At 44.2% G+C, this 13,180-nt stretch overlaps 1 protein-coding gene across 2 annotated transcripts in view; it reads left to right on the top strand.

The window, feature by feature from the left end:
* SWAP70 (switching B cell complex subunit SWAP70) overlaps window positions 1–13,180 on the top strand; it is an 81,198-nt gene that overhangs the window by 48,293 nt on the left and 19,725 nt on the right. For both annotated transcript variants that reach the window (XM_027852543.1, XM_027852542.1), the window contains exons 4-7: window positions 589–816; window positions 2,801–2,947; window positions 4,511–4,619; window positions 8,750–8,931. In XM_027852543.1, the coding sequence (XP_027708344.1) occupies window positions 589–816; window positions 2,801–2,947; window positions 4,511–4,619; window positions 8,750–8,931 (666 nt within the window). The remainder of the gene's footprint in view (window positions 1–588; window positions 817–2,800; window positions 2,948–4,510; window positions 4,620–8,749; window positions 8,932–13,180) is intronic.

The raw sequence follows: 13,180 nt of genomic DNA, 5'->3' as shown, positions 1-13,180 counted from the left end.
CTGTCTACATATTTTTAGTTAAAAATTGTAAAACATTTAATTTTGTGCCTTGTTGGCACTGTTAATGAATATTCCTTAAACCTACCACGACAGTTTAAACAACACAGAATAAGGATATGTACTGGATTCAGAATTTTATTGACAAAGGAGACTCCCAAATGAGGAAACTCTTTCTACTGATGAAAGTTGGAATTTCTGGTCTTAGTTGCTGACAGCACTGAGAGTTAAGTTAAATGACATTTCTCCTAAACAATTCTGTCAACATTTGTTTTAAATATGGTACATTACTTTTTTTTTTTTTGGCTAGACAATCTAGGTTAAGTGACTTGCCCAGGGTCACACAGCTAGTAAATGTCAAGTGTCGGAGGCCAGATTGGAACTCAGGTCCTCTTGACTCCAGGGCCTGTGCGTTATCCACTGAGCCACCTACCTGCCCTGGCATATTACTCTTTAGAGCCAATTTTTGTAGCTATTTGGAGGGGTTTGGGAGAGAGCTCAAGCAAGTCACTGCTTTTACTCTGCCATCTTGGCTCTAGCCCCCCCCCCCACATATTACTCTTAAATGACATTTTTTCCTTTTTTGTGCAGATTGAATACCTGCTTAAGAAACTTACCGAAGCAATGGGGGGAGTTTGGCAGCAGGAAGAGTTTGAACATTACAAAATCAACTTTGATGCCAGTCGAGATGGCCTCTCTGCGTGGGAATTGATAGAACTCATCGGAAGTGGACAGTTTAGCAAAGGCATGGATCGGCAGACGGTGTCTATGGCAATCAATGAAGTTTTTAATGAACTTATATTAGATGTGCTGAAACAGGTAAGAGTGATTGGATTCTCCTTCTATCTTGCAATCTTTATTTTTCACAGGTTTAAAGTTGATTTTCTTTGTATTATGGTAGGTTTTCATCTTCGAGGGGTTTTAATACAGTTTTAAACTAAGTGTATTTGAAGAGAAACGTGAATGGTTCGTTTTCAAGGACTTCTGTAGAGCTTCCCCATCTAGTGAAACCTCACATTTACATTGTTGTTTCATATAATTTGTACTGCTTTTCTTGGACCCATCAAATTTCCTATGTTAATGTTATCCCAAATCAGGATTTTCTGAAATTTGTACTTTCTCTTGCCTAATGAATGCTTTTTTATTTAAGTCATCATCATTAAAAAAAAAATTCAGGTATTGAGGATGCTGTTCTGGAAATTAGGGGTGCAGAGATATAAAGAACGTGTCCCTGCCTGCTCTCCAGGGTACTCCCCACCCTCCCAACTGTGGTTTTACCACCGAGCATTGTCCCAGACCTTCTTTTCTTTTCTTTGCCCTCCTTCTCAGCCACCTCGTCACGTCATGGATTCAATAATGCGCTCTCTGAAGGTGGTTCCTGTGTCTGTGTAATCCTGCCCTAGTCTCTTTACATCGGCAGCCATTTGGACACTTCCAACTGCATATTGTGTGAGCCTCCTCAATGAAGCTTTTTCTAAAGCAAGCTCATCACCTTTCCCTCCAGACTTGCTCATGTTCTGAATTTCTTTTTTTGCAGACAGGTGCGCCCCCATCCTGGCAGTCACTCAGGTTCATAGCCTTGGAGGCAGCCTTAACTCCTCCCCCTTCTCCTGGCTTGTCCTTTCCTGGCAGTTTTCATACACAGCCCCTTCTCTGCACTCACATAGCCTGTGCCGTCTTTGGGCCGTCCTCACCTGCCCCCTGTAGGCTTCTCACTGCCCTCCCCTGTCTCCAGTCCATCTCCCACACAGTTGCCAAGGGGACGTTCCTGAAGCACATGTCTGACGGGTGCTGCTGCTGCTGCTCTGTTTGCTCTGGGGCTGCTTTAGGCTCCAAACTTGCACGCAGATTCCTTTTTTTTTTTGGCATTTAAATCCCTTCACAGTCTGGCTCTAATTTGCCTTGTTATGCATCATTCCCTTCCATGCACTCCGAGATCCAGCCAAACTGCTTTACTTACCATTAGTCACATGTGACAAATCATCTCTTGTCCCTGTGCCTTTGTGGAGGCCAGCCCCCATGCCTGGAAGGCTCTCCTTTCTCACTTCTGCTTCTTCAAATCCATTGTTTCCTTCAAGTTTCAGTGCAAGTACTGATGCCTACATGAAACTTCCTGATTCTCCCTGCCCCAGTTGCTTGGTATTTCTTTGGTATCTCTCCTGGCAGAATGTGAGCTCCTCGAGGGCACAGACAATCTCACTCACATCTTTGTGCCCCCAGTACCCAGTACAGTGTTTGGCACATAGTAAATGCTTAATAAATGTTTATTGATTGGTAACAGACTAATCAAAGACACTGGTCACACATATACCCAAAGGTAATTTATGATCAAATGAATGATGCAGACAATATATTCTTTTAGGAATCCATTCAACAACATTTATTGTCTACTTGGTACACTATGTTAGGGCCATAAGAAGTGGCAGTTAATCTAGGAATTGAGGGTTGGGGGGGATTCTGCCAGAGAAGGAGTGCTCTCTTGGCTGAGGTGTGATGGAAAAGGCAGAAATGCATGTAGTATAATTGGACAATAAGTTAGATAGACTGACCTTTCTAGAAGGAGAGGTTTGTGCTAGGGATTAGATCCCTTGAAAGCCAGGCTTAGGAGTTTGGGCTTCAGCCTGGGCCAGAAGCCGCTATCCACCCCGTCCTGGCTATTTTACGTAAGGAAGGTGAGTGATTTATGATAAGTGCAGTTCAGTCGATGAGCACCATGTGGTTGGATAGCATGGCAACTCTGATAACTAAAGAGAAAAGCAGCTGGTTCTCCAGAAACACTTACATCAGCTCTAATTTCTTTTAGGGTTACATGATGAAAAAAGGCCATAGAAGGAAAAATTGGACTGAACGTTGGTTTGTGCTGAAACCCAACATCATTTCTTATTATGTGAGTGAGGATCTGAAGGATAAGAAAGGAGATATAATGCTGGATGACAGCTGCTGTGTAGAGGTAAAGTTTCCAGTTTTTTTTTTTTTGTTAAGTTTCTGTTGGGATGATTTACTAATGCTGCCGGGTGCTGCAGTCATCTTTATTCTGGGTCTGTGTTTGCCTCTTGAAAATGGGACATGGGGAGAATGTGAAATTTTCTTTTTTTCAGAAATGTATAGGCAAACATAGTAGTGTAATGGAAGGAGCCTAGACTTGAGTCAAGAGACCCCTGGCTCCTGACTTGGTCCTAGTTCCAGCTTGGCCATGTGCTGGGTGACTTTAAACAAGTCATTGTCCTCTCTGGACCTTGTTTCCCCAAGTGTATGTGATGGGGTGGGAGACAGCCAGGTGGGGCAGTGGAAAGAGCTCCAGGCCTGGAGTCAGGAGGACCTGCATCCAGATCTGGCCTCAGACACTTACTAGTTGTGTGACCCTGAGCAAGTCACTTAACCCTGTTTGCCTCAGTTTACTCATCTATAAAATGAGCTGGAGAAGGAAATGGCAAAGCACTCTAGTATCTTTGCCAAGAAAACTCCAAATAAGGTCACAGAGAGTCAGACATGATGAAAATGATCGAACGACATCAATAATGATGGGGTTGGACAAAATATTTGCTAACATTCCTTCCCACTCTTAAAAGTCATTGAGTGCTATGAGATATTTAATTTGAATCTGATTTGGTGTCTGAAATGTTCTGTGTTGTTTGGTCATTTCCATTGTGTCCAGTTCTTCATGTCCCCATTTGGGATTTTCTTGAAGTGGTTTGCCTTCTCTAGCTCATTTTACAGATGAGGAACTGAGGCAAATAGGGTTAAGTAACTTGCCCAGGATCATGCTGAGGCTGGATTTGAACTCAGGGAGGGGAGTCTTCTTTTTTTTTTCCTCTCTTTTTTTCTTTTTTTAAATTTTTATTTATTTACTTATTTATTTTTGTTTTAGGCAATTGCGGTTAAGTGACTTGCCCACGGTCACACAGCTAGTAAACATCAAGTGTTTGGTCTGAGGCTGCATTTGAACTCAGGTCCTCCTGACTTCAGGGCCGGTGCTCTATCCACTGTGCCGCCTAGCTGCCTCCTTTAACATGTGTTTTTAAAACTTTGGGTTACAGATTTTCTCCCTTCCTCCCTCCCCACCCACCCTCATTGAAAAGGCAAGCATCTCGATACAGGTTATAGATGTGTAGTCATGCAAAACACTTCCATAGTAGTCCTGTTGTGAAAAACTATATTTCCCTTCATCCTATCCTACCCCCCATTAATTCTGTTCTCTCTTTTGACCCTGTCCCTCCTCAGAAGTGTTTGCTTCTGATTATCCCCTCCCCCAATCTGCCCTCCCCCTCTATCAACCCCCTGCTCTCTTGTCCCCGGGAGGGGCGTCTTCCTGATTCCAGCCCTGGAGCTCTAGCTGCCCCTGTGCCACCTAGCTGCCCGTTGTATGTATCAGTGATGAACTTTGAGGAAACCAAGGTGTTTTTTGACATTGTTTTCATTTTACTTCAGAATTTCAGGTCAGCCTTTTATGACTTATGTCATAAACACTTCAGGATAGGTTTTAAAAGAACTAATCGTTTGTTTTTCTTTCTAGTCCTTACCTGACAAAGATGGAAAGAAATGTCTTTTCCTAATAAAATGTTTAGATAAGACATTTGAAATCAGTGCCTCAGATAAGAAGAAAAAACAGGAGTGGATTCAAGGTAAGATAACTCCAGTAATTTGCCTTAGTTTATGCTCTTCTGAGAATATTCTGTTATGGAGGATGGCAAATATTTAGTGTTCAGGTCAGCAGTTAACATTTATTCAGTGTGCTCGAGCCAGGGATATAAAGATCTCCGAATCATCTGTCCTTGAGTATGTCGCGTGGTCATGTCAAAAAGTGCTGAGTCTCATTGGCCCCAGAGGGCAGCTCTTGTATGGCGGTGAAGGGGACGGAAGTCACAAAGAGGGGAATTTGGGCTTGGGGTCAGGAGGTACTTTCTCACCATTGGAGCTCTGCAAGTGTGGCGGTGGTGGCTTCCCTGCTCTGGTAGCCCTGGAGCAAAGGCTGGTTGGCTTCTTTTGTGTGTTATTGAGGAAATTCTGGTGGTGGGACTGGGTAACCCCCTGAGGCCCTTTGTAGATTCTGGGACGGTATTTGTCATTCTGTCACTGGTAACAGCGTGATTGATGGTCAAGATGTGTAGAGAAACCACTAGAATGTAAATTAGATTGTCATCAATCAGTAAGCATTTATTAAGCATCTGCCATATGCAAATGTAAAAGGAGCTAATCCCTGCCCTCAAGAATCTTACATTCCGTTAGGGGATACCACCAAGTCACATGAGTACCTGCCTACAGTTGGTGCACAAAATAGCGAGGGGGCAGGCCCTGACTGTTGGGGAAATCAGAAAAGGCCTCTCGAGAGATAGATGAGCTAAAGCTGAACCTGGAAGAATCAGTGAGTCAGCAGTCTGGGAGCGGCTGGGCTAGAGACAGGTGAGGAGGGGATGCGGTTTAGATAGGGGCCGGAGAGGTGAAATAGAGGGAGGAGAGATTGGGGAAGGAGGGATTATGTCAGTAGTCTGGTCAGGAAACTGGGGGAAGACCTTCTGGAGGAAGTGATAGCTGAGATAGGGAGGATTTAATCTGGCAGAGATAGGGAAAGGACAGAATGGTATCTGGGTATCAGTCTTCCTTCCGTTAGAACAGCCTGGAGGAGAGTTTGGACATCAGGCTGGGTAAGGAATTCGTCTCTTTTCTCTAGGAAATGAGAAGTCATTCTTGGATCAGAGAGGTGAGATGATCCAACTTCTGTATGAGGAACTCTGTATTAGGAAATGACTTAGCAAGCTAGGTGAGGAATGGGCTGGAGAAAGGGGAGGGGAACATGAGGTGGGGAAATTAGCCAGAAGCCCATTTGAAAAGCCTGGGAGGAGGATGGGGAGGGGGAGGAGCACTGGATTTGGAGTCCAGGGATCTGGGCTGTGCTACTCTAGTCGGGTCACTTACCTTCTCTGTTTCTTGTAAAAAAAAAAGGGGGGGAGGGGGTTGGATTAGATGGTCTCTAAGGCCCCTTCAGGCTTACATGAGCCCTTTGCTCATGTAATTCTAGGCACTGCATTATGGTGCTAATGTAAGTGGAAAGGGGAGATATGCTGGAGATGTCTGTAGAGGTAGCATTGATAGGACTTGGCATCCCCCTGCACTGGGGGTCAGGGATGAGGGGAGAGGAAGGAGTTAAAGATGATGTTACATCTTGAGCCTGGGTGTCTGGGAGAATGATGGTGTTTCAGCAGAAATGGCAGAGTTAAAAGAAGGGGGCAAGTTTTTGGGGAAAGATATTTTGGACATTGATTTCTGAAGTGTTGAGATGTCTGGATGGAGATGTCCAATAGGCAGTTGGAGATACTGGTCTAGAGCTCAGAGGAGAGCCTGGTTTGGGGATTCATTCAACAGACATTTATGAAGTACTGTGAGGTGTAGTGAGCCCTGTGCCTGGCGTGAGGGAGATGCAGAATAGACACACACATAAGCAGGAGCAGGGGCAGGAGAGAACGGTGCAAAGGCAGCGCCAAGATCTCTTCCTAAAGCCTGAGCTGCCGAACGGGAGAAAATGGATGAGAAGAGTGAGATGAAACTTGGAGCTTGGGTTCATTTTTCCTCGGTTTCTTTTACGTAATATGTTTGGGGAAATTGTGCAGAGGGAGGAATTAATCCAGAGATTTCTCTTACAACTCTCATCATCTGCAAACGATGTGGCATTCTCCTTGGTTACCTAAGCAGAAGGAAGGGGTTTATTTTGAGCTCATGGCAATAAGGAAAGCAAAAAGAGGCAAGAATGCTTTAGATTGGGAATACTTTTGGTTACCTTAAGGTCTTTTAAAAAATTTGAAATGAATCCTTCAAGAATACAAGTGAGTAAATGTTGAATAACTTCAGATGTTGCATTACTTGAAGATTTTCTGGCAGGTGTTGCTGTGGGGCTTATTCATCTGAATCAGCTGACTGCCTCCTCTTGAGACTTGATTGGAAAGGAAGATTTTGGCTTTTTTCTTCCTTGGTTTCCTGTTTCAGTTACAAAGTTCTGGGCTTTTATGGGAAAGTGAGAAGGGCTTGAGGAAAAACTGCTTAGTTGATCCTTTTAAACAGTTGTGTGGCATACCACTCTGAGGGGTGAAACCCAGGGTAGGGGGAGTCAGGAAGGTCTCCTCAATTTTTCCCAACTTCTTACCAGTCTGGGAGGAGGATGGGGAGGGATTTCTACCAGGATTTTTCTCCTAGACACCTACCTGGATCCTACAAAAAGAAACTTATGATTTTTTTTAAAGGGGAGAGGGCACTGTGGGTAATTCTGACACAGAACCCCATAATTTCAGAGTTGGAAGAGACCTCAGCAGCCTTCCCACTCAAAACGGAGCTGATTCAGAATCTCAGTTACAGGTGCAGTTAGGTGGTGCGGTGGATAGAGCCCTGGCCCTGAAGTCAGGAGGACCTGAGTTCAAATCTGGCCTCAGATACTTTGTGACCTTGTGCATGTCACTTAACCCCGATTGCCTCCTCAAAACAAAACAAAAAGAATCTTTTCCTCAGCATTGCTGACAAGTGACCATCCAGCTTCCACTTAAAAGCCATTAGTGAGGGGAGACACTACCTCCTGAGACAGCTCATTCCATCTTTGGACAACTCCTTGCATCAAGTTTAAATGTGCCTCCGCAGCTTGCACCCCTCGGTCCCTGTCCTGCCTTCTGGGGCCCAGCAGAACAAATCTGATTCCTCTTCTGCCCATCAGATGCTTTGGAGAGATGCCATGTTCCCTACCTGAGTGTCCTCCTTCTCTGATTCCTCAGGTGGCATTTATATGGCAAATTCTCTGGTCCCATCAGCCTCCTTACCTTCTTCTGGATGGGCTTTATCTAGTCAAATCAAGACTGGAAGTCAGTCTTATTTGCTTTTAGTTTATAGATTACCCTCTTTGCTTTTTCTACTCTTGGTCTCAAAGATCAGGGATGTTTATAGTCACCTCTGCTTGGACTTCCAGTACCATAAGATATATTACTTTTCAGTCTGGTGACTTGAGACAGGCATTCAGTGTTATTAGGTACTCTTTTATGAATTAATGAATGAATGAATGAATGAAAAGGCATTTTTAAGGGTTTACTACTAGATACCAAACACCGTACTAAACACCAGAACACAGATACAAAAGCAAGATGGCGTCCTCAAGCAGCTTCCATTCTAGAGGGGAAACAATGCACAGAAGGGAATGATGGCCAGGGAAGGTTACTTTGAAAGGTTAAAGGGGGGAGTTAATGAATAGGGCATTAGGGGAGTAGATTGCTATACCCCTGTCTCATTTATTTTGGGGTTCGTTTTCTTCTTAACCACTTTGGTCATTCCCAGTCCGAAGAAGAGAAAATAGAATATTTCTTTTTAGGAGAGAAAACAGATTATTAAGCATAGAGTTGATGGCAGTATAAAGGAATGTGAACATTTTCTGTTACAGAATCAGATAGGATTGCATGCTGTTGGAGATGCTGTTTAGTTTTTATCCTTGGCAGGAGTATATGAAGGGAGGTGTCTCCTTTAAGTACAAAGTGAAGAAAATCTAGGAGATTAAATCTAGAAGAGCAAATCAGATGTCACAGCTCCTTTCGCTGCCCATGCTGGGACCAGGGCTTCTGCCAGCCTCCTTTCCAAGGGCTAAGGGAACAAAGGAATGCCTTAGATTCTTACTCTGGGGGAAGTAATGAGTAAGAGATATTACCGTGCACAATTAAAGTGTCAGTATAACAGAGAATAATGATTATTCTCCTTCTCTTTTTCCTTTCTGAATGAAAACACTTTCTAGCCATTCATTCTACTGTGCAGTTGCTGAAGCTGGGCAGTCCCCCCCCTCACAAAGAAGCCCGCCAGAGACGAAAGGAGCTGAGGAAGAAGATGCTGGCGGAGCAGGAGGAGCTCGAGAGGCAAATGAAGGAGCTCCAGGCTGCCAATGAGAACAAGCAGCAGGAACTGGAGCAAGTGAGAAAGGTGGGCCTGTTTGATCAGTGGGGTCCTGGACTTGGGGTCAGGCCTGGGCTGAAACCTGGCTCTGTCATTCACTAGCTTCATGACATTGAATGAATCATTCCCCCCCCCCAGGCCTCAAACTTCTACTGAGGGTAGGGAGAGTTGCCAAAAGGGCTTGCTGGTCAACCTTGTCTACAGCAGACACAAGCAGGGCAGTGTACAAGGGCAGCTGCCTATGTCAGATTCCACAAGTTAAGGATCTCTGCACAGTGAGACCATGTTATTGACCTGAGAGGTTGACCTCAGGGCGACAAAAAGTTTTTATTTAACCTGTACTCTGTGCCAGGTACTGAGCTAGGTACTAAAGATATAAAGAAAGACAAAAAAAAAAAAAAGTCCCTACCCTTAGGGAACTTAACTTTTAATGAATCAACCTACAAATAACTAGGTCCATATAAGATGGATTGGGTACATGGAAAGTAAGGCTTTAGCAGCTAAGGGGGCTGGGAAAGGCTGCCCAGAAGAGGGAGGCTTTGTGCCTGATATGTCATTTAGAAAAAGTTACCAGGGCTGATTTGGGTGGAGACCATAGTGTGGCGTGAATAAATACATCTCTTGTTTCTAGTCCATCTTTCAGTAACTTACTAAGAATCGATATGCATGCTAATGTGTTGGGCCTTCATTTTGGTTTCCCAGACAGTGGTGTCTTTTGATGTAATATTTGCCTTCTTTTCCTCAGCTCCCAACTCCTCACCTGTACTACAGAGGGGGCTTTTTTCTTTGATTTCCTTTAGAAATCTCTCAGCTGAGGAGATTCTCCTGACTTCATCCCGTTGGCCTTGCAGACACCATCGTGTTTTTCTCCATTCTTGTCTGTGATTTTCCGGCATCAACCTTTTCTTTCCCTGGGCCCTTAATATTCCATTATAAGAGCCAGCCACTTATGCAGGAAGCTTATAAAGCCAGCAGCTTCCTTAATATAAAACACATGGGGGCAGCTAGGTGGCGCAGTGGATAGAGCACCAGCCCTGGATTCAGGAGGACTTGAGTTCAAATCCAGTCTCGGACACATAACACTTATTAGGTGTGTGACCCTGGGCAAGTCACTTAACCCCATTGCCTAGCCAAAAAATAAATATAAAACACATGCACTTCTTAGCAGGCCTTCTGACCCGTGACACCGGCTACGTAGGTGTTGCCCTAGAGTGCGCCTGTGTGGTGCGCTCAATCAGTGAGCATTTAAGAGACACCTGCCACAGGCTGGACACTGATCCGGAGACAGAAGTGAAACAGCCCTGTCCTCAAAAGCTTCCTTTCCCTTAGGGGAGAGAACACACACATAAATAAGGAAACTTAGAATGCATACAAAATAAACGTAAGAGTAATTTGGGGTAGAAAGGCATGAAGAGCACTGTAGCCCTTGCTTGGTGATTCCCTGTCTTCAGGGTCATTGGACTTTTAGAGTTGAAAGAGATTTTCAGGATGATCTAGTTCAACCCTCTTGTTTTACAAGTGAGGACATTAAGAGATCAGGTGACTTGCCCAAAGTCAAAGTGGCAGATTTAGGATATTAGGGAGAAGTATTGGGAAATTGGTGTAGATTCCATAATGGTCTTAAAATTTTGGTTTAAAAAAAAAAACAAAAACCAAACAAACCATCAACCTTATAAGGCTCCGTGAAAGCTATTCTGAAAAACATAATGATTAGGTAAATATGGGGTCACACTTATTTTAATTTCATAAAATTTGACTGAGAATTTAATTGCTTAGTTGAAGGAATAAGAAATCCTAAAGAATCAGACTGTTAAAATGGATGCTTTTAGAGAAATCTAAGTGATTATCCTCAGCTAGGTGGTGCAGTGGATAGACTGCTAGTCCCAGAGTCAGAAAGATTCATCTTCCTGAGTTCAAATCTGGCCTCTGACACTAGCTGTGTGATCCTGGGCAAGTCACTGAACCCTGTTTGCCTCAGTTTCCTCTTCTGTAAAATGGTCTAGAAAAAGAACAGGCAAACCGCTGCAGTGTCTTTGCCAAGAAAATCCCAAATTGGGTCATAGAGAGTCAGACGTGATTGATTGTGGGCTGAGAGCTCTGGAGGCCGCTGCTGTCAGTCAAGTCACCCCCCCCCCCCCCCCCCCCAAGGACTGTTACTGGCTTGCAGGGGTACTGGATTGTGCTCCACTCTCACCCTAGTGAGACAAACCTTTTCTTCTGACCTAAGTTATCTTAGGCTAAAGACTTGTTTTACCCGGTCCTTTTGTTGGTTCTGCCATTCCAGAATTCATTTTGAGGCATTATTTTAAAGTTGTTCAGAGGGGAGTTTGGGAGAGCTCAGGTGAGTCCCTGCCTGTACTCTGCCATCTTGGCTCTGCCCTCTCTTTGGAACCCCTGTTAGTCCTAGGCCTACTGGTTGTCCAGTAGACTTGTCAAACTCAATATGCCCTAAACAGAACTTAGGTTACAACCAAAAGCTGTGGCTCCTGGTTATATCCTCTGGGGCCAATAAATCAGTCAACAGACATCTATTAATCATATATACCAGGAACTGTGCTAAGTGCAGGGGATATAAACAAAAAGCAGAAACAGCCCCTGACATTCAAGAAGCTTATGTTCTAATGAAGGAAACAACATATACACAAAACAGAACAGGTCCCACCCCTTTCCATATATCCGTTCTAGTATTCTGATTTCCTTCAAATACCTGAAAACAGCTCTCATGTTCCAGCTGAAGTTTTCTCTTCTCCAGGCTTTCAGTCACTCCTCATATGACATGGATTTGAAGGTCTTCACCATCCTGGTTTGTCCTCCTCCGGGTACTGCCTAGCTTTTCAGCTTCCTCATTAAACCGATGTTTATTAAGAATAGAACGTTTACCACTGGCAAGTTCAAGGGGATTGTCACCCCTTTATTCCTGGGCTGCTGCCATCTATGAAAACCCTCAGATCTTTTAAAGACAAACTGCTTTCCAGCCACGGCCGCTCCCTTCCTGTAATTGTGAACTTAACTCTTTTGAACCCACACATATGAAAACTAGAACCTGAAACATTTTGTGAATTTTGTAGCTCTCCTGATCACCCCCAGGAGCCACAGCTTCATGTTTCTGTATAGTTTAGCTGCCTCATGCAGATTATGTGTCTTGGAGGCGGAGAAGTTGCATTTGTGGATAGAGAGCATATCAGTCATCTTTCTGTTGTTGCACCGGCAGTGACCACAAAAGAGGAGGGTTCTTTCTGCCTGGGACCGGCTTACTTGTTCAAATAGCCATTTGCATTTCAGGTCCCTGCCAGCCATGAGCAGCAGAAGTAGTTTATAAACAGCCTTTCCCTTCCAGGGCAGTCACGACACAACCAGTAGCTTTTTCTTTTTTTTGCTTCCAAGGGCACTATCAGCCATGCTCAAAAGCCTTCTGTGGTCGAAAGGATAAAATGCAAAGTTTTCTGCCTGGCACTTGGCCCTCTGCCATCTGGTGCCGGTTTGCCTTTCCAGCCTTATTTTACACCAGTTCCCCTTATATCCTCTACATACACAAGTAGGTGCTGCACTCTCTCGCCCTCCCTTCCTTCCATGCCTTTGGGCAGAGCACCCTCCTTACCTGGAATACATGACCTCTTCACTGACTCCGCCTGTCGAACTATTCTTTTTAAGGCTCAGGTCAGGCCCTACTTCCTCCATGAAGCCTTCTTTGAAGATCATTTTCAGGAACAAAATTTTCCCCCTTAAGTTTTCCCAAAACACTCTATCTGGACCCCTCCTTTGTCCTCGTAATATATTACATGTCACCTTATGTCGTCCTTATTTTGTAGACATGCTGTATTCTCCCTTCCCTCTCCCTCATCCTCCATTAAATTTTATGTTCTTTGAGGGGAAGGGCTCTTGTAATTTTTCATTTATTGTTTCTCCAATATCCAGAACATGGATTTGCACAGGTAGTATTTCTTGAGTTAAACTGGATCACTCCTTGATAGTTTTACGTGTGCAGGAAAATAAATGGCAAATGTAGTGTCGGCTTACAAAGCGTCACAGAGTTTGAGAGTTTGAAGGTGGTCTCGGAGACCAGTTAGTCTAACCCAGAACTGAATAAGAATTCTTCTTTGACAGGACCAGCTGGCTGGGGACAAAAGAAAATGGGCTTAGAGAGCAAGGGTTTCTTTCTGCCATGAGAAAGTGAATTAACATTAGTGACAACATGGCTGTTTTTGTTTGTTTTGTTTTTGTTTGCTGGGAAACAGAACCTTGGGACGACGGTACGGGAGAGAATGGTGGATGAGAA

The sequence above is a fragment of the Vombatus ursinus genome, unplaced genomic scaffold, assembly GCF_900497805.2.
Source record: "Vombatus ursinus unplaced genomic scaffold, bare-nosed wombat genome assembly UNPS02009770.1, whole genome shotgun sequence".
NCBI lineage: Eukaryota > Metazoa > Chordata > Mammalia > Diprotodontia > Vombatidae > Vombatus > Vombatus ursinus.
Note: the sequence above shows the minus strand (reverse complement) of the source record. Positions and strands in the feature narration are given on the sequence as shown.